General features: G+C 43.8%; 1 protein-coding gene across 4 annotated transcripts in view; it reads left to right on the forward strand.

Annotated features, from left to right (window-relative positions):
• The first annotated feature begins 314 nt into the window (after positions 1-314).
• Positions 315-23,464, forward strand: part of REST (RE1 silencing transcription factor) — a 30,431-nt gene continuing 7,281 nt past the window's right edge. For 2 of the 4 annotated variants that reach the window (XM_053296633.1, XM_053296637.1), the window contains exons 1-3: positions 315-467; positions 4,065-4,978; positions 20,043-20,126. In XM_053296633.1, coding sequence (XP_053152608.1) covers positions 4,075-4,978; positions 20,043-20,126 — 988 coding nt within the window. In that variant the 5' untranslated portion in view covers positions 315-467; positions 4,065-4,074. Of the gene's footprint in view, positions 468-654; positions 986-1,024; positions 1,711-4,064; positions 4,979-20,042; positions 20,127-23,464 lie in introns of those variants that run through there. The other 2 variants (XM_053296636.1, XM_053296635.1) reach the window with 2 other exon arrangements.

Consider the following 23,464-nt stretch of genomic DNA (forward strand, 5'->3'; position numbering starts at 1 on the left):
CTTGTTGTGAGTGACACACCAAACTAATGTTGATCACCAGCTTTGCATGACTGCTTACCAGGGGCCTAATAAGCCTCCTATTCCTGCTGGCTGCCTGGGATTGCAAAAAACGAGGGTACGGAGAAGAGGAGCACCGGGCAGGTGGCTTATGGCTAGTGGTGGGCTTACGTTATTGTGGAGACGTGTTCAGGCAGCCCTGACTTGGCCCAACGAGGGGGGAGGGGAAGCCATGAGGAAGGAGGGGGCGGGGCCGTCGCTGAGAGGTGGGGGCGGGGCTCTCTGGGTGGCTGCTGCTGCCGCTGCTGCAGTTGGCGTTGCCGCGCGCGTGGTGAGTGCTGGAATGCGCGCCACCGTCTCGCGCTGCTGTCCCGAGGAGGAGACGCGTCGCCGCCGGCGCCCTGCCGACCGTTCCGCGCCTGCCTGGACTCCCGTCCCTTTCGCGAGGGGCTCCCGGGGCGGCCGGGGAGGTGAGCGCCCCCGCCGCTGGGCTGTTGCTGTCGCCGCCGTGGTGCGAGGGAAGCCGAAGCGAGCGAGCCTGTGGCGCTGTCCAGGGCTGATCTGAAGGCTGCTGCTGCTGCTGCGCATGAGGCGGCGGCGGAGGGCGTGGAATGAGGGGGTGGGGGAAGCGAGCGAGCAGGCCAGGCAGGCAGGCAGGCCCGGGGCAGGGGGGAGGGAGAGCGGGTTAGCTGGCTGGCTGGGCTGGCTGGCTGAGGGGCCCCCAGGAAGGAAGCCCCCGGGGGAGCCGACGAAGAGAAGCCTCTCTCTTTTTGCCGGGAAGATCCGCCACCACCAACGGGCCGTTAGTCGCCTGTGGCAGGAAGGAGGAAGGGAAGTTTTGGTGGGGAGGAGGAGGAGCCGTCCTCGCCGCCTCCGCCGTCTGCGGGACTGCCCAGAGCTGCTCAGGAGGCCGCAGCAGGAGCAGCAGCCGCCCTGCTTGGAGCTGGACAGCGATTTCTTGCCCTCTCCGCCTCTGGGCCCCATCGCCGTGAGTTGGGGTCTCTGCGCGATGACCTTGGGATCTGTTGTGGGGCGGGGAGTGCTGAATGGATGGATAAAGCTCAGCCAAGGCTTGGCCATCCCCTCGCCCCGACACCAGAAGTGGATCAGAGCTGCGAGTGGGCCTCTCCTCTCTCCCACCACGTTGTCTTGGGGAGGAGAAAGCAGGCAACTCACTTCCCCCCGAAAATCTCGCATATGCATTGCAGACACACTCCGTTCCCCTCCCCCAGTTTCCTAGTGGGTGGGAGCCAGGATCCTCCCTCCATTCCCCCTCTTGCTCCCCCCCCGGAGTGTGTGGAGGGGGCAAGGAAGAGTTGAGGAAGGCTCGCGGCTTAAAACCAGTCCAGGGGGGGGAGAGTGTGTGTGCGTGTCTTTTTGCGGGTGGGTGGAGAACTATTGTTGTCTGCCTTGGCAGAAATAACTAGGTAGTCTCTCGTCTCTCTCCCCCCCCCCCCGTTTTTCTTGGCTCGGGGAGCTGCTTCAGGCGAGCAAGGAAATGTCCCAACCCCGCCTTGCCTCCGTCTCAGAGCGGGGCAGCTGTGGGGGGAGGATAGTGGGGTAAATCTGGGCCCTCGCCGATTCTTTCCGGAACTCCACAAGGGAAAGTTATTGGGGAGTTGTAGATTTGGGGGCGGGGGTGAAGAAAAAAAGGGAGGGAGGCAAAGGCAGTTGACGAGACGAGGACTTTGAGCAGCAAAACCTTCGTCGTCGGTGAGTTTGTGTGTGTGCTGTAGGGAAGAGTTTTGCAGAGAGCTGCTTTGTGCTGCTGTTGCTGCTTCTACTTGGTATTTGAGAAAATGGCCGAATGCCTATTTCTGGAATGCAACAGCAGGAGTAGCCGATGGTGGTTGGGCTGATGATGGCACACATGAATTTAGTAGTGTAGATTTCTCACTGCAAACTTTTTGGCCTTAAGGTTGCAGTTCATATGCATACTTACTTGGGAGTAAAGCTCATTGAACTCGATGGGATTTAACTTCTGAGGAAACATGCATAGAGAATTAGGCTGCAAACCTAAAAATGGCCCAAGAGGCCCTTGGCTTGGTAAAATACCTCTTCTTGGTATTTTTAAATTTACAGACTTCAGAACCGAAGTAGGTCTTGGTTTTCTTTCTGGAGTTCAGAGTTGTGTATGTAGATCAGTGAGCTCATTTGTGTTGAAGCTGAAAGGAGATTGGTGTTTCTTTCTAGCAAAATCTACCCCCACCCAACTGTTGGTTGGCTATTTTCAACCCCAAATAAGCTGCCTCACATATTCTGGTGTTGAAGAATAAGCATCTGTGTTTGGATTTGTCTTTCAATGCCTTAGCAGAAGAGAATGGGACAGAGAAAGTCCGGTGTGGTTCTTTTATTTTAAAAATAAAAATAAATTCTGGATCACACAATAACCACCCCTATTTTTACTGTGAATCTCTGAACACTATTTAAAGCATAGTTGGGGTGTATTTGATTTGGAAGTATTTTTTCTTTAGTTAATGGGATGGGCCTGTAGCTCACTATTAGAGTATCTGCTTTGCATGCAGAAGGTCCTGGGTTCAATTTATGACTTCTCTAGTTAGGGCTGGGAAAAACTCCTCCCTGAAACCTTGGAGAGCTGCTGCCAATCCGTGTAGACAATACTGAGCTTGGTGGACCAATGGTCTGGCTTTCTATAAGACAGCTTCCTGTGTTCCTAACTTGTCTGTTTATATGTTTATATGTTAACTCTTCCAGAGAGCTTTGCTGCTGCATATTTTTACTTGTAGAGTTCAGATAATTACACCAGAAAAAGAGTAGCTCATTCATATGGACTGGGTAAAAACGTTCAGAATGGCAGTACTGCTTTTTAGTGTATTACAAGCAGATCTTCTACAATAGCTATTAGTGCCTTATCACACATCAGTGTGGTTGGTTATCACCTTCATAACCTGCTTGTGAATGTCATAGAGACTTCTGTTTGGCCACTTTTGGAGAGAGAACACAGGATTTAGATGGACCCTTTGTTCTGATACTGCAAAGCAGTTCTTGCATTCATACATTTGTGGCGCATCCTAGGAAGTCTGGTTCATAAGTTCAGCTCCCAAGGGTGCTCAGCTAGTTAACCTTTAGTGCATTTTAATCATAAGTTCATACTTGCAATCAAAGCAACCAAAGATTAAAAGAAGTACATGCTAATGAAATGGGTATTTTAATCCGTATAAGCAGTTGTGATTCCAGAACTAGGAAATGATCATCTTTCTGCATTGAGAGACATTTTTCCTTCTGGGAATTGGTATTGCCCCCTGCTCCATTTGATATATAGAGGCAGATTTTTATTTATATACCGCCCTTCCAAAAATGGCTCAGGGCAGTTTTTAATATACAAACATTCATATCAGTAGCAGATATTTTAGGAGGCACCCCCATTCATTAATTCCTTTGTATGTCCAGGCATACCTATAGACTCAACTCTGCTCTGTGACCTTTACTGAGCCATGACCTTCTGGGGTTCTCTGTTCATCTTCCTCCCTGCTCCCCCCCCAAGTTTATTTTCTCCATTGTAATAAGAGACCCATGTTGCTCCTTGCTAGGTAGGGACTGGAGCATACCATTACAAATAGCTGTAACAAGTGACTGGTGCTGGGGCTTAGAAGATTTAGGTGTATATAGACACCAACAATCCTCGGCAGCTAAAGACAGAGTTAGCTGTAATCTTGATCATCATTGATGCATAAATATGTTTTAGATTCTCTTTGGCCTGGTTATATTTGATGTTGAAAGCTTGGGCCTTTCTTAAGTAGAGGAGCAGTGGCAACTAATTATTGCTGCCAATTGTGCAGTGAAGCTATGATGAGAACTGCTAGTCTTTTGTTGAATTATTAGTCAGTTTGTGAACCTGTATGTGTTTTGTGATGTCCTGGAGAAGACAAATTAAAAAAAAAATTGCTGTCCTTGAGTGATAATAAAATTACAAAACCACAACTAAAATATGTCAAGTATTTAAATTTTAATTGAACAGAACTATAACTGAGGGACTTATACTTTTGATATTATAGAATGGTTTCTTCATGGAAGTGACACTAACACACTTTTTTTTTTTTAAACAGAATTGTTGATATGGCAACGCAAGTGATGGGGCAGTCTGGTGGCAGTAGCCTGTTCCCTGGCAATACTAATCTTGGCATGGCGTTGTCAAATGACATGTATGACTTTCCTGAACTTTCTAAAGCTGAGCTGGCAGCTCCTCAGCTTATTATGTTGGCAAATGTAGCCTTGACAGGAGAAGTTAATGGCAACTGTTGTGATTATTTGGTTGGTGAAGAGAGGCAAATGGCTGAACTGACAACTGTAGGCAACACTAACTTTTCAGACAGTGATGGAGAAGGCATTGATGATGTACAGGGTGTGGAAAGTGACCATGAAGACCTGGAAGGCATGGAACTGGGAGCCCTTAGAGCTCCTGAGGCTTCTAATGTGGAAACTGCAGGACTGACAGAGTCTTCTGTCCCTCATCTTTGTCGCCCAGAAAAGGGCTCCCTGTTGGAAGTGCCAGATGCTCCAGAGAGTGCAGATGACAAATGTAAGAGCTTGAAGAACAAACCATTTCGTTGTAAGCCGTGTCAGTATGAGGCAGAGTCGGAGGAGGAGTTTGTCCATCACATTCGGGTACACAGTGCCAAGAGATTCATTGTAGAAGAAAAAGCTGAGAAGCATGGCCAAGCTAAAGACTCTGGCACCACAGATGAAGTGGACTTTTCCAAGGGACCCATTAGATGTGATCGCTGTGGCTATAACACTAACAGGTATGATCACTATCTAGCTCATTTGAAGCACCACAATAAAGCAGGAGAAAATGAGAGGGTCTACAAATGCACCATCTGCACATACACAACAGTCAGTGAATATCATTGGAAGAAGCACCTAAGAAATCATTTTCCACGGAAAGTGTACACATGCTCGCAGTGCTCCTACTTTTCAGATCGGAAGAACAACTACGTGCAACATATTCGAACTCATACAGGTGAGTGTTGTGTCTCTGTTTCTTAAATATCTGTCTCTCATAGATGGAAAATGGGCTTGCATAGACTAGATTTGATATTTGCATTTATTCACATCATATTTTAAATTGTACTGTAGATATTAAACACTTTCTGGTTTTAATTGACTGCCAACATTTTGAGGCTCTACACACGATCCATGTGTAGAGCCCAACCAGGCTCTGCGGAGAGAGTGGGCTTGGCCTGCACATGAGCAGGCGCTCAGGCCTGGGTGGCCGGATTGGCTGCCCACACGATTATTGGCTCCATCACAGAGTCGGTAGGGGCGGTGGGGATCGGGGGCTGTCTGGCCCCTGGAAGTCCCAGGATGCCCTGCACGAGTGTGTGGGGCATTCTGGGGAGACTCCCAGGCCAGGAGGCTTGTTGTAGCCTCCAGGTTGGGGATCTGCTTGTGGGTTGCCGTGCCATCTCACGATTTTGAAAACAGGATTCATATATCATATCATAAGCCTTTATTACGGTTAGAGACCACCATATGAAAACGGTTAGAGACCACCATATGAAAACGGGGTTAGTGGAGCGCTCACTCCGCTAAACTCTTTTAAGGGGAGGGCTACTTTGGCAGGCTAGCTGGGCTGGACTGGGCTGTCTTAACCCGTTTCCCCTGCTTCTCCCATCATGAGAATAGCCTTTGTGTTGTAAGTAGTTACAGCTAATGGCTTAAACAATAAAACCCATCAGCTTGTATTTGCGCTGACTACTCCACTTTGATGAAACTAACTATTCCAGTGCTCTTAGCAGTTAACCTCTTACTGGGCAGTGGCCTATTTTGGAAAGAAACTTGATTTAGTATTAAAGGAATGAAGGGAAAACAAAGTGGTTTTCTTTTAAGAATTTGAGAGTGCTGTGTCTGTTTCATTCTGTTTTGCTGTCTCTAAAGCAGTTCACAGTGAATAGTCTGTAGAAGATATATTTTTGTGGCTTAGTACACTTGTAATATCTGGATGCATCATGTTGAAGAACCTACTGATTTGATTGCCCCATGACATTATGATATGGACTATTTTGCTTAGGGAAAATTACACTGTGCATATATGATTTGTAATTGCTTATTGACTGGAATGAAAACCGTGAAATTCAGTCTAGAGTCTGGCGATATTTGCCTTTTTTATGGAACTACTATGGAGCAAACAGATTGTAGCATAGATTTAATGTAAATTGATTAACTCACATTTTGGATGATATACTGTAATATATACAGCATTTGTCCTTATTTTAGATGGTTTTTAAGGTGGATCAGTCAAATTTGTGAAGGATAGTTTCTCAGCTAGATAGCTAGATGGAATCTTTCCGTATGTACTAGTTCTCTGAGTAGCAGATGTTGGGGACCAGTAACAGAGGATATCTATCACCTTCATGTCTCATTTGTGATTTTCCAGAGATATCTAGCTGACCACTGTTAGAAACAGAATGCTGGATTAGATGATATTTTGGCTGATCCAGCAAAGCAATTCATGTTCTCATAAGTTTTCCTCCATAATTAACTAGAATTTAGAGCAAAGTTATCCTGTCTTTAATATTAACTGATGTTATAAAAGAAATGCCTCTTCTCCCTGCTACCTTGACACTCATGCAGACTACTCTGATCATCAGGATATAAATTTGGTAAGGGTAAATAATTAATATCCTTTAAAAACTGAGCCTATCTATCAGTGTAGCAATACGCAGCAATATTTTCAAAACATGAGTGAAATTTTAAATTAACACCGGAAATTAAAAAGCACAAGTATATCTTGCCTGTGTATTGTCCTTGAGTGTTTATAGTGTCTGCATCACTACAATATCCAACAGAATAATGAAGATCTGCAACACAATTTTATTTTCAGTTAGAGTCTGAAGGGATATTTAGTGACTGTGTACCTGCCCCCCCAAATGTATGTTTGTTTGTTTATTAGATGTTCTGAAAAATGTACAGGTCTATGCTATAGGTATCAAGATAACAGGACATATGTATCTTAAAATTAGTCCTAATAGGGAGCAACAATGGTTTGTGCTTTTGAAAATACTTTGCACAGTGTCAGCTAATTTGTTTCTTTCTGTTCCATCTCTTTTTTCCATGATAGTTTTTCCATTTCTCTTTTTCCGTCATTGTTTGCTTATACGAGTTCCTCCCAAGAATTTGGGTTACAATTTTTTTAAATGGATTTTTTAAAAAACAGAAGAAGAATAAATTGCCAATAATCATTAAAAAGTAGATTTGGTGCTTGAAGCTAATTTTAAAATATAACCGGAATTCAGTTTTCTGCATTAATGATGACAAAGGTAGCATGGATCCTTTAAAATGTTTATTAACAGACAAACCAGTAACCCAATTCAGGAGTCTCTGTGGTTCAAGAAACCTAGTCAAAGTGGAAGATCACTGGTTATGATAGTTCTGCAATCCCCAAATGGTCAGCAAACCTTACAATATACCTTTTCTATGAACGCTGTGGCCTAACCCCTTAGTCTTTATTCCCAGCAAAAACAAAGTTGATGTGTATCTGTATTTGTTCATATTCATCCCTTGTTGCTCTTGTTTCCAGAGTTCCCGCTAATCTGTTTCAACTGTACGTGAAATAGATTTTGTTTTGGGAAGCAGTATCGAGGCAGTGTGTGCCCATGTGCATTCAGAATGGGGCCTTCCTGATTCAACCTGAGTGGGATCTAAAGTTAACTGAGCTCATGGCTGGTGCTAGGGGTTCTGGTGCCCCCCTGCAATCTATAAATCCCCCCCCCCTTTTTTAAACTGTGAGCGGAATGAGTTTTGTTCTGGGCGGCAGTATCAAGGCAGTGTGTGCACATGTGTATTATTATGTGCCACTATAGATAATAAAACACTGTGTGCACATGAACACACACACACTCCAGAGATACAAAAGGGGGAAAATGTATTTTACAATTCTATTATATGTATAAAATCGGATTTTTACTTTCTTTCACTTCACATTTAATTATAATAAAAACAAGGCAGAATCTAAAGCAAGGCAGAAGCAAAGCTGAAAGATTTAAACCTAAAAAGGAACATATACATCACAAAGAGTAATGTATTACTCTTTCTTTTTGGAAAGGGGTTTGATTCCTACTCAGGAGTTTATTTAGTGAGACACACAACATTACAAATATTATTCCATTTGTATGATAGGTGGTGCTCCTTCCAGACAGTATTTACTTAATCAGAGTAAGTAAATATTTGCAGGGATTTAAAAAGGAGCTTCTCCTTCTATAAAGTTCCTATATTTAATATTTTTGATTGTTGAAACTTGTTTTGATGAAGTAAACACTGTCTGGAAGGAGCACCACCTATCATACAAATGGAATAATGCTGTAAAGTTTTACCAGTGGGCTTGAACAACTTCCCTACAAGCAAGGTAAAGTGTTTGGGGCTCTTGGGTTTACAAAAAAAAAAAAGGCAACCAAGGGAGGAAATTGCAGAGGTTTATAAAATGAACATTATGTAGAGAATGTGAATAGAGAGATGCTTTTCTCCCTCTCTAATAATAATAATAATAATAATAATAATAATAATAATAATAATAATAATGATTTGATTTCTATACCGCCCTTCCAAAAATGGCTCAGGGCGGTTTACACAGAGAAATAACAAACAAATAATACTAAAACATGAAAGAGGGTCAGATAGTCAAAAGAAAACACTTCTTCACACAATCTGTAATTAATTTGTGGAATTTGCTGCCATAGGATGTGGTGATGATCACTTGTTTAGATGCCTTTCAAAGAGGATAGACAAATTCTCTGAGGAGTATCACTGGCTGTTAGTCATGATGGCTGTGTGGAACCTCCATGCTCAGAGGTAGTATACCCAAATGCCAGTTGTGTTTGTGTGTGAGATAGATTGTAGATAAAATGAATAACATTTGTAGTAGTTGAATCCCACAAATTTCCAACTGTTCTTTTACAGTAAATGTACTGTACCAAGTAAGGAACAGACACAGATTTGCTAACATAAATGTGGCATCTTAAGGGCTGTTGAAACCACCTAGAAGCCTCACTGTGTTTATGGCTCTGTGTCTTTTTTCTGTAATGAGAATTCTTTTAGCAAGTTGGATGGCAGTGGTTTGGTTCAGCATAGAAAATGGTGCTTCTGCAACCACAATATGCTCGGTAACAAGTACACAACATTATGTGTAGTTGAAGAACCAAGCGTTGAGTATGAAAAAATTTGCAAGTAGGGATTTTCACTAACCATAAGCAATAAGTAATCTCCCCCCCCCCCACCACCATAGATGAAGAGTATGCTGGCCAACATTAGAATAACAAGACAACAAATTGTCTTAATAGTATTAATTTCATAGTATTTAGCAGAGGCGTATCTAGGGAAAATAGTGCCTAGGGCAAGCACTGAAATTGCGCCCCCTGTGCAAACATCTGACACCCATCTTTCAGATAACTTTACTATAATATCAGCTCAAAAATACAAGTCAAGCTCGCTAATCTTTTAAAATTTCAATAATTATTTGGCAGTGGACGTAGCCAGACCAAAAAATGCTGGAAAACTACAAATTTCAGTATGCTGGGGTTCATGAAATACCCAAATACTATGTGGAGGTGTACTAGGAAAACTAAACAGAAGTGCCTATCTAATTCTCTACTGTGCACTGTAGCATCACTATTACATAAGTTTTAAAAATGAATGGAGAATTTGGCTTTTCCCAGATACTCTGTAAATAATTAAAGGATATGCAGAGTAAACTGTGTCACTGCTTGGAATATATTCTAGTATTTCAGAAAGACAGTTAAAATGAGAGAAACCAAGAAACTCCCAGTGGGCCTTAATACTAAGAATTTCACACTGATTCAAAGACAAACTCACCATTAATAGCCATATTATCAAGACATCACATTTAACTCACTTATCACAAGTTTTTGTTGTTGTTGTTTCCCTTCTTTTTCTTGTATTTATGCTGGCCTTGGGCCGAAATAAACAAATACATATATACATACATACACACTTATCACAAGAAGCAAAGTAAGAACAAATGAATACAATCCTAGATCATAAGCCTCAGCTCAGTATTCACAAGCCCTGATTCTCTACATAGTGCCAAACTGAATATGTGTACAGTGACTTATATATTATATTAAATTTTAAAAATATTTTTTACCTGCAGCCTCTTCGGGGTGCTTCCTATAGCCCGTGGGGGTCACCCTCCCTCTGCAGGCCTCTGGGGCCTCACAGGGACCATTTGAGCATGTGCAGTGGCCATTTTTAAAAATAATTGTTTTTTAAAAAAATGGCCGCTGAAACCAAAATGGCCACTGCACATGCTCAAATGGCCTCTGCGAGGCCTGGCATGGCCTAGGGCCTCACAGAGGCCACTTGAGCATGCACGGTGGCCATTTTGTTTTTGGCAGCTATTTTTTAGTGGTTTTTTTTAATTTTAAGAAATTGCGCCCCCCTTCAAGTGGTGCCCAGGGCACGTGGCCTGCCCGCCCTACCCTAGATACGCCCCTGGTATTTAGTGATGGCCTGCATTCTCTTTCCATTTTTGTTCAGATTCTGCATTGAGAAGATCCACTAAGGCTGAGTCTTTTAAAGATGGCAGTTGGCTAAGCTCTATATGTGGAAGGAACACATTCTATTTTTAGTAGTTAGTTGATTTTTTTTTTAATGTGTTCAGAAATTGAGGCCATGTTGCTACTCTTATGAGAGTTGGCAGGTAGGACTGCATGGAGGGAGTGGGAGAGCTATCTTTCTCCCCTTGATCTGAATTCTGCATGTAATGGGGAATTGGGTTGCCAGTAAGTCTGTGCTTTGGCTTGTCTGAAGCGGAATAATCCGCACCACCCCTTTAGCATTGCACAGAGGCAGCTGCTCCCCACGAAGATGCCTCCAAATAGTACTGTGCACTTTCTGGAGTGGAGGGGGGCTCTTTTATGGGAAACAGAACCCTATGGGGAAAGCGCTTGAAAAGGCTATGCCCGTCAGTGTTTTCCATGCACGGTTTCTGCTGTGCCCCTCCTTCTCATAAAGGAGGCCCCCTTTGCCATTGGGACCAATGGCTGTGAGGTGGTGCAAGGCAGGCTGGAATAGTATCCAGGGCCTGATTCAGAGGCGTGACTAGATAGTGTACCTTTGGCTCAGCTACGTCCATTAAACTGAGAGATGTAATCTGCAGTGCCAACTTCAGGCTCCCTCCATATTCAGGCTGGGAGACTCTTAGCTTCCATGTGATATGTAAACCCACCCTTAGATTATTACATTCAAGCTGCAGTGAACCTTGGGGGCATACACCCCCCCTCCCCTTTCCTTCTCTGTGCATGAAAGAGGAGTGAAAGCTTTTGTTTTCACTAAGAACAAAGTGCAGTTCTGTGCCAGCATTAACTTGGGGAATTGTGGAGCTGAATCACAGATCAAAATAAGTGATCTTATTTACTGGAAATAAATAAGTATATCTGGGATTTTCAGCAAGCACACACTTGTGGAGCGTGTTGTGTGGGTAGCAAAAAACCCTTCCTGATTCTGAGTTGGCAGCTAAATGTCAGTTGGCACAGTGCCAACCTGGGATTGGGAAGTTTTTTGCTGCCCACACAACATGCACAGAAGTGACTGCCTGCCAGGAAGCTCAGATTCCTGGTAAATGGGCATTGATTTTGATCCTGTCAGTGTCATCGACCGTTTAGGGAACAGTGACCATAGTGCGATCAAATTCAGCATACATGCAGGGAGAGAATTACCAAAGAAGTCTAACATGGACGTTTCGAATTTCAGAAGAGGAAACTTCTCCAAAATGAGGAGTATGGTGAAAAGAAAGCTGAAAGGGAAAATCAGGAGAGTCACTTAGTTCCAGAATGCATGGAGCTTACTCAAAACCACAATACCAGAAGCCCAGTTAGATTGTATACCCAAAAGGAGGAAAGGTACCACTAAGTCTAGGAGGATGCCAGCATGGCTAACAGGTAGAGTCAAGGAAGCCATAAAAGGGAAGAAGTCTTCCTTCTGAAATTGGAAGGCCTGTCCAAATGAAGAGAACAAAAAGGAACATAAACTCTGGCAAAAGAAATGCAAGGTGACAATAAGGGAGATGAAAAGAGAGTTTGAGGAACATGTAGCTAAAAGCATCAAGGGGAATAACAAAAACTTCTTTAAATACATCAGAAGCATGTAGGGAGGAGGCAATGGTAAACCCCTCCTGTATTCTACCAAAGACAACCACAGGGCTCTGTGGTCACCAGGAGTCGACACTGACTAGGCAGCACACTTTACCTTAATTCAGTCTAGTCTGTTCAAAGGCATTGTCTTTGCCCAGGAATCAGTAGTAAGTCAGTATCAGTATTATTAGCAGAAGGAGCCCATAGCTTTCCCCATGGTTCTCAAATAGAAAACATCCTGCCCTCTTGGGAAAATACACAGATCTGGATAGTGGTTCCAACATTCATAACAAGTGGGTTCTGCGCCTGCGCAGATCAGCTTCGGGAAGAATTTGTTAGCTCCTCGCGACGCCAACCGCCCACTGCACGTGACTGCAGTATCCTCTAGTGGTGGCTAGGTGTCTCCATTTTCAGTTTCTTTCTGACCGCCATAGCGATGATGAGCTTTCCCCATGGTTCTCAAATAGAAAACATCCTGCCCTCTTGGGAAAATACACAGTTTAACTTCCCTGTCTGCAAATTAGTCAAAGGTCTTGTGGGAGGGGGAGGGGGGACATTTCCTCAAGCATATTTTGTTGATAACCTTGATTGGGGGCAAGATTGGAAAGGCAGAATTCAGCAAAAAGGAAAATATGCTTATTATATAATTTATCAGAATACATCAGAAGCAGGAAACCTGCCAGGGAGGCGGTTGGACCATTAAACAATGAGGGAGTGAAAGGGATTATTAAGGAGGATGTGGAGGTCGCAGAGAAGCTAAATGAGTTCTTTGCGTCTGTCTTCACTGCAGAGGATACTTAGCATATACCTTGTTCCTGAACCAGGCTTTTCGGGGATGGAGGCTAAAGGACTGAGTTAGATAGAATTGACAAGAGATGATGTTCTAAACTATGGAAAAATTGAAAACTAGCAAATGGCCAGGGCCGGATGGCATCCATCCAAGAGTCCTCAATGAACTCAAATGTGAAATTGCCGACCTCCTTGCTAAAATATATAAGTGATCCCTGCAATCAGACTCCGTACTGGAGGACTGGAAAGTAGCCAATGTAATACCGATCTTCAAAAAGGGACCCAGGGGTGATCTGGGAAATGACAGGCCGGTTAGCTTAACGTCCGTTCCAGGCAAATTGATGGAAAGCATCCCAAGGATAAAATTGAAAAGCACATAGAAGAACAGGCCCTGCTGGGAGAGAACCAGCATGGCTTCTGCAAAGGTAAATCTTGCCTCACAAACCTTTTGGAGTTCTTTGAGAGTGTCAACAAGTGTATGGATCATGGTGATCCAGTTGACATAGTCTACCTGGACTTCCAAAAAGCCTTCGACAAAGTTCCTCATCAAAGACTCCTGAGAAAACTTAGCAGTCATGGGATAAGGGGACAAGTACATGTGTGGATTGCTCCCCTTTATATTTTGGGATTTTGCCACCTTGGGGAGATAGAGGTGCTAATTACTTAACAATGCTGCTTCAGGTTTCATTTGCTCCTGCCCCATTTGTTCCTGCCCAGTTTAACATGTTGCCCTCTTCTCTTTTGGAACGGAGGTTTGCTAAAGATCATCCTGTTACGGTTTTTTGCCCTTTTGGCTCTGGCCTCCTGGAAACTGTCACCCATGTTTTGCTATATTGTTCTTTGTATCGGGATGCCAGAGAAGCACTTATTCCCCTTTGTTACTCAAATTTCCTGGAAGGTGTGAGCTCTTTTATACATATTACTGTCTCGCGTATTCAAGCTCTCAGATTACAAAAATTGTAGCTAAATTTTTCTATATTGCCATTAGGTTAAGGTCCTTATTAAGCGCTTAATTGCAAGAGCTGCTTATTGTTATTTAATAATTTATTATGAGTAATTGTATTCTGTTTTATTGTGTTTTAGTATTATTTAGTGATTGTTGTATTGGACTGATTTGTTACTTCTATTTCTGCTGGCCAATGGCTGTAATAAAAATTGATGATGATGGATTGCTAACTGGTTGAAGGACAGGAAACAGAGGGTAGGTATAAATGGAGAGTTTTCACAATGGAGGGAAGTAAGAAGTGGGATCCCCCAGAGATCTGTACTGGGACCAGTGCCTTTTAATTTATTCATAAATGATCTAGAAGTAGGGGTAAGCAGCGAGGTGGCCAAATTTGCAGATGATACCAAACTCTCTCAGGTAGTGAAATCCAAAATGGATTGTGAGGAGCTCCAAAAGGATCTCTCCAGTTGGGTGAGTGGGCAACAAAATGGCAAATGCGGTTCACTGTTGGCAAGTGTAAAGTGATGCACATTGGGATGAAAACCCCCAACTTCAAGTATAAGTTGATGGGATCTGAGCTGTCGGTGACTGACCAGGAGAGGGATCTTGGGGTTGTGGTGGACGGCTCGTTGAAAGTGTTGACTCAATGTGCCGCAGCTGTGAAAAAGGCCAATTCCATGCTAGGGATCATTTGCATGGAAGAGCCAGTGTGGTGTAGTGGTTAGAGTGCTGGACTAGGACTGGGGAGACCGGAGTTCAAATCCCCATTCAGCCATGTTACTAGCTGGGTGACTCTGGGCTAGTCACTTTTCTTTCAGCCTAACCTACTTCACAGAGGAGAAACTCAAGTATGTAGTACACCGCTCTGGGCTCCTTGGAGGAAGAGCGGGATATAAATGTAAAATAAAAATAAAATAAAATAAATTAGCATGGATCATTAGCATGGATCATTTCATTAGGGGATTGAAAATAAAACTGCTAATATTATAATGCCCTTGTACAAAACTATGGTGCAGCCACACCTGGAGTACTGCATACAATTCTGGTCACCACATCTAAAAAAGGACATTGTAGAACTGGAAAAGGTGTAGAAGAGGTCAGCCAAGATGATCAGGGGCTTAGAGCACCTTTCTTATGTGGGAAGGCTACAACACCTGGGGCTACTTAGTTTAGAGAAAAGATGACTGTGGGGAGACATCATAGAGGTCTATAAAATCATGTATGGTGTGGAGAAAGTCGATAGAGAGAAATTCTTCTCCCTCTCACATAACACTAGAACCAGGGGTCATTCCATGACATTGATTGCCAGGAGATTTAGGACCAACAAATAGAGATACTTTTTCACACAACACATAAATAAGAGCCAGCGTGGTGTAGTGGTTAGAGTGCTGGACTAGGACCGGGGAGACCCGAGTTCAAATCCCCATTCAGCCATGAAACTAGCTGGGTGACTCTGGGCCAGTCACTTCTCTCTCAGCCTAACCTACTTCACAGGGTTGTTGTGAAAGAGAAACTCGAGTAAGTAGTACACCGCTCTGGGCTCCTTGGAGGAAGAGTGGGATATAAATGTGTTAACAACAACAACAACAACTGTAGTCGAGAAGAAAAAAAAACAAGTTAAAATAATCGACATAGCAATACCAGGGGATAGCAGAATAGAAGAAAAAGAAATAGAAAAAATCACCAAATACAAAGATCTACAAATTGAAATTGAAAGGCTATGGCAGAAAAAGACCAAAATAATCCCAGTGGTAATTGGCGCCCTGGGTTCAGTTCCAAAAGACCTTGAAGAGCACCTCAACACCATAGGGGCCACAGTAATCACCATCAGCCAATTACAAAAAGCAGCTTTACTGGGAACAGCCTATATTCTGCGACGATATCTATAACAATTGACAATAAAATTCTGGCATCCCAGGTCCTTGGGAAGGACTCGATGTCTGGATAAAACAAACCAGTCAATAACACCTGTCTGACTGTGTAAACAAGAAATAATAATCAACTTGTGGAATTCTCTGCCGTGAGATGTGGTGACAGCCAACAACCTGGATGGCTTTAAGAGGGGTTTGGATAACTGCATGGAGGAGAGGTCTATCAAAGGCTACTTGTCGGAGGGCTATAGGCCACCTCCAGCCTCAAAGGCAGGGTGCCTCTGAGTACCAGTTGCAGGGGAGTAACAGCAGGAGGGAGGGCATGCCCTCAACGTCTGCCTGTAGGCTTCCAGCGACATCTGGTGGGCCACTGTATGAAACAGGATGCTGGACTAGATGTGTCTTGGGCCTGATCCAGCAGAGCTGTTCTTACGTTTTTGTGTTCTAACCGACTAGAGTTGGAACAAGGCAAGGTATCAAACCAGGTTCAAACTCCACCCCCCCCCCAGCTGCTTTTATGTATGTATTTAAGAATTTATACCCTGCCTGCTTTCAGTTATGAAACTGAAAAACTTTTACACAATGTGTATATTAGCAAAAGAGATTTTTAAGCAGGCATGGAGTGTTTACACTGCAGGGCATATATGTTGGGATGCCACCTATTTGACCCATGAGACAGTTTTGAAGAAAGTGATTTCTTGAGTTTAAATTGCTGTCTGGTATGGTGCGCCATGTAACAGAAATGCAACGCTGTGGCTGCTTTGGATCTTAAGGCCGGCCTGACACCTCTGTTCCCCCCATTGTGGTGAATGGGGACCAACTGCGCCAGTGTGGCTTGCACAGCTACTGCTTCTGAACAGTGTCGGGGCTGCCTCACCACTACGCTTACAGATCTTTATATATCACTTTTTAGCAAAGTGTTCACAATTGTTTACATAGGAAAAAGAAATAAATGAAGATGTTTCCCTGTCCCCAAAGGGCTCACAATCTAAAAGGAATGTGAGAAGACAGACACCAGTAACAGCCACTGGAAGAACAATTGCTCTTTCCCTGCGGGAGATTTGGCACTTTAAAAGGTGCTGCTTTGTTTGCTTAGTGGTGATGAGTCCGCAGCAGCCCTGGGGCACAATGTTACATCTCCATAATGCTGTGTATCATGTAAACCAACATTAATATATTTGAAAAGAAAATACCAAGTTTTTTTTTTAAAAAAAAGTCCCAATCCATTTCCCCCTCAATCTATGATTTCTGGGACGGAAAGCATTTTAAAATGCAATTATGAATGTAACTAGTGTTTCAGGCCCGTTGTGATAACGGGCGCTAGTAGGGGAGAGTTCCCCCCCCGCCCCACTTCCTCTGGCCTCCCCCCCCCACGCCCTCCCAGCTGGCCGAGACTTCCTTACCCAGAGCAGCCCGCGACAGTCGGGCGATCAAAAATCCATTTTTTGCGAAGAAGAGAGGAGCTCCGGAACAGAGCTCCTCTCTGTGCTAAGCCAATGCCCAAACTGCTGCTATGGACGCAAAGGACGCAATAGGCGTCCTTTGCGTCCATAGCAGCAGTTTGGGCATTGGCTTAGCACAGAGAGGAGCTCTGTTCCGGAGCTCCTCTCTTCTTCGCAAAAAATGGATTTTTGATCGCCCGACTGTCGCGGGCTGCTTTGGGTAAGGAAGTCTCGGCCAGCTGGGAGGGCGGTTGGCGGCCATGGCGGCGGCCGCGGAGGCATTCTTCTGGGCCGTTTTGGCCCTTAATCATTTGCGGGGGGGAGCGGGGAAGGAGTATTTGGGCAGCTGGGAGGGCGGGAGAGTGGGTGGTGGCGGTGGTGGTGGCCGGGCAGACTCTGGGGGCGCTGCTGCTGGTCCGGTCCGCCCCCGCCTCACATTCCCGGCCGGTCTCCCCGGACGGGCAAGGGCCCCAAGGACTCGCAGCCGCCTGGCTGCGGCGGCGGTGCCAGGCCTCGGCGGCGGCTCTGCCGCCACCTTGGCCGGCTTACCCCGTCACCTCCTCCCCCCGCCCGGCTTCGGCGGCGCGGCTCCACCGCCGCCTTGGCCGCGCTGCGTCCTCTGGCCGAGGCGGCGGCTTTGCCGCCGCCTTGGCCAGTCTCCTCCTTCCCCGCATTCCCGGCTTCTTCGGGGCGGCCGCTTCTGGCCGCCCAAGATGGCCACCGGGTGCCGGCCCTCATGTCTCCCTTGCCCTGTTCTGCGCCTGCGCTTCGCGCAGGCGCAGAACAGGGCAGGGAGGCACGAACACACGCTTGGTGCCCGTCCACGGACGGACACCAAGCGTTTTATTAGAGAGGATGGCTTTTAATGTATGGAGTTTAAAATGTGAATACAATCTACTTTGAATATTGAAGCATGTTGAGTATTTTCTCTTAGTAAACGGTTCTGAAATTAAACTAGTGAGGACATGGACTGCCAAACTTAAGCACATTTTTGTCCCAAGCACGTTTTTAACCATTGTCTTCCGTTCTTCTATGTATCTTGTAAGGCTCCACAATTTCACTTGCAATGGTTAATGTGCTGCTACCTCCAGTGAGTGTGACAAACCCCAGCCTTCCTCTCAACCTTGGAGCTGCATAGGCAGGGAGGACTGTTTCTGCAGAGATGTTCAACAATTCCTGCCCTCTCTCCAGCTTTCCTCCCATGTTTGGGAGAACGAATGGTAGTGGTTTTGGCTACTGTGTTGTTGAGGTGCCCAGAGCACCTCACCACTGCAAGGTCAAATGGTTAAGTCCTCACTAGTCTTTCCTGGAAAGAGTGGTGTGGGCTCCGTTGGCTGCTGTGCTGTTGAGACACCTGGAATACAGAGCCAAGCCGACAAGTCTCCACCACTCTTGGAGATTCCAAATTTGGAGCAGGGGAGTGTCTCTGATCTCTCATGGGGGCAAAGTGCAAGGTCAGGGACAACGGAGGAGTAAGGTCTTTGCAATCACAATTTTTGGTTTCCTAAGCCACCTAATGGCGCAGTGGGCAAATGACTTGATTATCCAGCCAGAGGTTTGTTTGTTTGATTGATTTTTATACCGCCCTTCCAAAATGGCTCAGGGTTGCCAGTTTGAATCCCTGCTGGTATGTTTCCCAGACTATGGGAAACACCTATATTGGGCAGCAACGATATAGGAAGATGCTGAAAAAAAGCATCATCTTGTACTGTGTGGGAGATGGCAATGGTAAACTCCTCCTGTATTCTACCAAAGACAACCACAGGGCTCTGTGGTTGTAAGGAGTTGACACCGACTCAGCGGCACAACTCTGCCTTTAGACCAGTCAAAAATTGTGGATTCCTGCTGCCTGCTAAATATTAGTTGCTGCAAAATTAATCTTATATTTGCATTTTAATTTCTGTTTTATGGTGGAGCCTGACATTTAGAACCTATGCTCCAGAGTAAGTCCTGCTGAGTTTACAATTTGGGGTAAATGAGCTATGGTCTGTATCTATAAATACTGACTTGGCTTACTGGCCGACTGCTCTCTGTCCTTGCCACTAGCTCCTCAACAGTACATTCGTCACAGAGAAAAGCAGCTTTTCATAAGTGGGTTATAAACTCATTGAAGTTTCATAAGTTTGGTTTTAAGGATTATATATTGACATTTAGTTCAGACTTCATTTAAAACAAAGCTACTTTTAAAAGACAAACTTATGTACAGCTGAAATGTAAAGAGGGGAAAAGATTTCTTTAAAAATCTGCTTAGTTCCCAAGTACACAAGGCTAAACAGAGAGTTAATTCACTTTATGACCTTAGGCAAGTCATTATGTCTCAGCAGTAGCCTGTCCATGTGCTATAACATCAGCGCTGTAAGGATCACTAAATGAACATGAACCGCTTTGAACATCCATATGGTATATAAATGCAAACTATTATGATAAAAGTGTCTGCTGACTATCATCTTCTTTTGTGAATATTCTGGACTCTGTCTTTTTAAAAAAGGCATTAAGGCAGTCTGCTCTCCATAGGAAAAGAATGTTTTTTAATGGAATAAGCCATTTCACTAAGAAAATGAAATCAACTTTCATTTATTTGCATAGGTATGGCAGCAGCCATATTTACAGGGCAAGAGAGCTAGTTTTCAGGCAAAAATGCTAGCTGTTCTAATTTATATTTGAACTATTTAGGAGATATATTGGATAGTGGAAGACGTTTGAAGCAAAATTATCTGTCTCAGTTCTAACACAAAATAATATTCTTCTGCCACTTGTTTCTCTTGTGATATTGTTCTTCTTGGTTGTTTGCTTTGTGTTCTTGTATATGCACTGACAATGTGATGATCTTCTATAAGTCACTTAAAGATGTTTAACTTCTCATGTTTTGTCTTAATGCTCTGTTTCATAGGGGAACGTCCCTATCGGTGTTCCATGTGTCCATATTCAAGCTCTCAGAAGACTCATTTAACCAGGCATATGCGCACTCATTCAGGTTGGTAAAATTCAAGAGAGTTGTGGTGGTCAAGGTATTGTCTATGTTTGTTATATGACTGACATGCCAGTGCCAGGGGTAGGCAGTATAAAGTCTGCAGTCCAAATTTGTCCACTTAAGCGGTTTCCTCGGAACAGCCTGTTTAGGTGAATTACTAAATAATAGCAGTGTGGGGCTCAGTGGGCCCAAAAGAAATCTTTTGCAGGCTGTATGCCTTGTGTGGCTGGCTTCTGTTATGCATTAAATAAGTTTAATGGTGACTACACATCAACTAGTATTACCAGGAAGATAAGCTAGCTTTCAGCTCATTATTGAGCTTTTTTGTGAAGCTTGATTAGGTAAAAAATAGAATACTTTTTATTATGTACTTTTAGTTTAGGGGTGGAGACATATTTGCTTAAATCCTGCCCTTGGTTAATTCATTGATTTAAATCATGTTCATGTTTTTATTTTCTATTTTGTCCTCTTTGGATCAGAACAATAGCCAACATCTATGTGATGCATGCACAGAGGAACATTTTGTTTGGGTGATGGGAGAGGGGTGATTTTTGCTGACCCTTCTTTGTTTTTGTAGTTGCCCACAACCCTCCCAGTATTTTTGGGAGATGCAGAGGAAAGGTGAGATTGTCAAAATTGCCCCTTCACTATTGTGCATATGAAATGTGCTTCTGTGCACACATCATTAGTTTGGATGCTGGCTACTGAGCCTAGGATCTGAAGGTGTACATTTTGTGCTTGGACCTGAAATGAGTTTTCCTTTCAGAAGCTGTTTCTTCAGAATCTCCAAACTGTTTATTATCAACTGCCTGCACTGCTTTCTCCACCCCACCCCCACCAAAAAGTGTGCTAGCCCAAAGCAATTTAGAACAATCCATTTCTCACTCTCTCTCTGTCTTAAAAAGTTCCAGTGGACATACATAACTGCAATTTTTAAGACTCCTTTAAAATAGTGCTTTATCCAAGGGCTTCCTGAGAGGTGGAGGAAACTTATGGATACAGGCGCTTTTGGTGGTGCTTGCGACCTTGATAATATTACTGGACTATAGATAAAACAGTGGTTGAAGTGTTAGCAGTAGGGTTTGTGGATATAATTTCCTTGCTAGCCTGTTTTTCTTCGAATATTATCCCGCCCCCGCAATCTGTTTCCCTCCACCCCAGGTTTTTGGACCTGTGTTTGTACAGTGAAAAGAGGGAGAACATTGACAGGGGTAAAAGCAGCTTGAGTCATATATGTGAAGCTTTAGAAGCAAATGGGCTGGTCGCGGGGAGGACTGAGCACTTGCTTCATCTCTGCTCCATCTCTCTTTGACTGTGCCCCAATCACAGGTGCTTTGCAAAGGAGAAGGAGTTGTTGGAGCTTCATTGCATTCAGTCTTCCCTCAGACTGAAAGATATACAAAATTGCTACATTAAAATATTTTGTTCAGAACAAAATCCATTACTTACTCAAAAATATTTGCAATCTAATTATGTTTGGTTAGCATAATCTGAGAAACTGTAGATACTGGCTGACATACTGCATAATGTTATGGATGCAATGGGATGTAACATTTGTGGAGTTGTGCACGTGCAAAAAAATAAAAAGAGTGTAACTCTCAGCACTCTTGAGCCAATGTTACATTCCACTGTGTCCATAACATTGTGCAGTATGTCAGCCACCCTGTGGGGTGATAGGGATAGTCCAATATCCCTTTGATAAAATAACGGCTCTGCCATTTATTTGACTTTCAGACCCTAAAACAAATAAAATAGAAACATTTCATCAAATAAATTACTCACTCCCCCCTCCCACTTTTATTTTAATCCTTGTATCTGTCTCTTAACTGCCAGATTGGTTTTCTAAATGTAATTGTTATATAGGTAAATATTAATAACCTGTTTTCTACCTAGGTATGATCTGGAGTCTATAACTTAAGGCTGTAGTCTTGTGCATACTTATATGGTAGTAAGCCCCATTGAACACAGTTGGATTTCTCTTTCAAGTAAACCTGCATATGAATGCATTTAATGTTGGTTACTGAGATTTATAGTCAATCCCACTTTGAAGGCTTGCAGTGGGAAATCCATTTCAAGGCAGAATATTCCATTATGAAAGAATAAGATGAACCCTAACCTCCAAAAACCAGCTCATGAAGATAGCTCACTTTAAAAACAAACAAACCCACTCACTTAGGCTTGGACTTTGACAAGTCTCTGGTGGGACAGTTGCTAAGAACTGCTTCTCTGCACACCCTGTCTGAATCTGTACAAAAATGTGACCATGATTAGTATTATGAATTAAGAAGGCTGCTGCTTAGTTTTGGTACAATCCCCAGTGATGGGAGTGGATCTTGTGCATCAAGTTGCACTTGGAAATTGTGCCTGAAGTTCATGTTTGCTCTAGAACAACTAGCAGCTCAAAGAAACAGTTGACTCAAATGATGAGAAATTGCTTTGCATTCTTAGGGCTGCTTCACATATCATAGATCTCCTACATGAAAGATGCATTGATGTGGGAATATGAATTTAAATCGTGTGTGACCCTCTCACACCCATCGTTTTCACTGTAAATGTTTATCAACACATACTTTCATGTTTTTCCGTACATGAAAGTACTTTCCTTGCTTGCCTGTACTCCAGAAGTGCTGTGTTAGAGCAGAAACATGTCACTTGACCCTCAGAGACATGTTTCCACTCCACACAGAACTTCCAGAGTGTAGGCAAGCTCTGAAAAGTATTTGCATTTTTTCATAAAAGTGTCCATACTTTGAAGAGCGGATGCACCAGTGGGGGGGCTAGTGCTGCATGGAGACAGACAGATGTTAGGAGCACTCGTGGACTGCTGCTCTGGATGCTGGCGAATACCTCGATGTGTGCAACTGCATAATCTACATAGTGTTTCCATATGACACTGTTTCTTGACCTACAGGAAGATATTAAAGCCCCTAATTCAGTCTAAGCTACCTAATGGCACAGCGGGGAAATGACTTGATTATCCAGCCAGAGGTTGCTGGTTCGAATCCCCGCTGGTATGTTTCCCAGACTATGGGAAACACCTATATTGGGCAGCAGCGATATAGGAAGATGCTGAAAGCCTTCATCTCATACTTTGCAGGAGATGGCAATGGTAAACCCCTCCTGTATTCTACCAAAGACAACCACAGGGCTCTGTGGTCTCCAGGAGTCAACACCGACTGGACAGCACACTTTACCTTAATTCAGTCTAGTCTGTTCAAAGGCATTGTCTTTGCCCAGGAATCAGTAGTAAGTCAGTATCAGTATTATTAGCAGAAGGAGCCCATAGCTTTCCCCATGGTTCTCAAATAGAAAACATCCTGCCCTCTTGGGAAAATACAGTT

The sequence above is a fragment of the Hemicordylus capensis genome, chromosome 2, assembly GCF_027244095.1.
Source record: "Hemicordylus capensis ecotype Gifberg chromosome 2, rHemCap1.1.pri, whole genome shotgun sequence".
NCBI lineage: Eukaryota > Metazoa > Chordata > Lepidosauria > Squamata > Cordylidae > Hemicordylus > Hemicordylus capensis.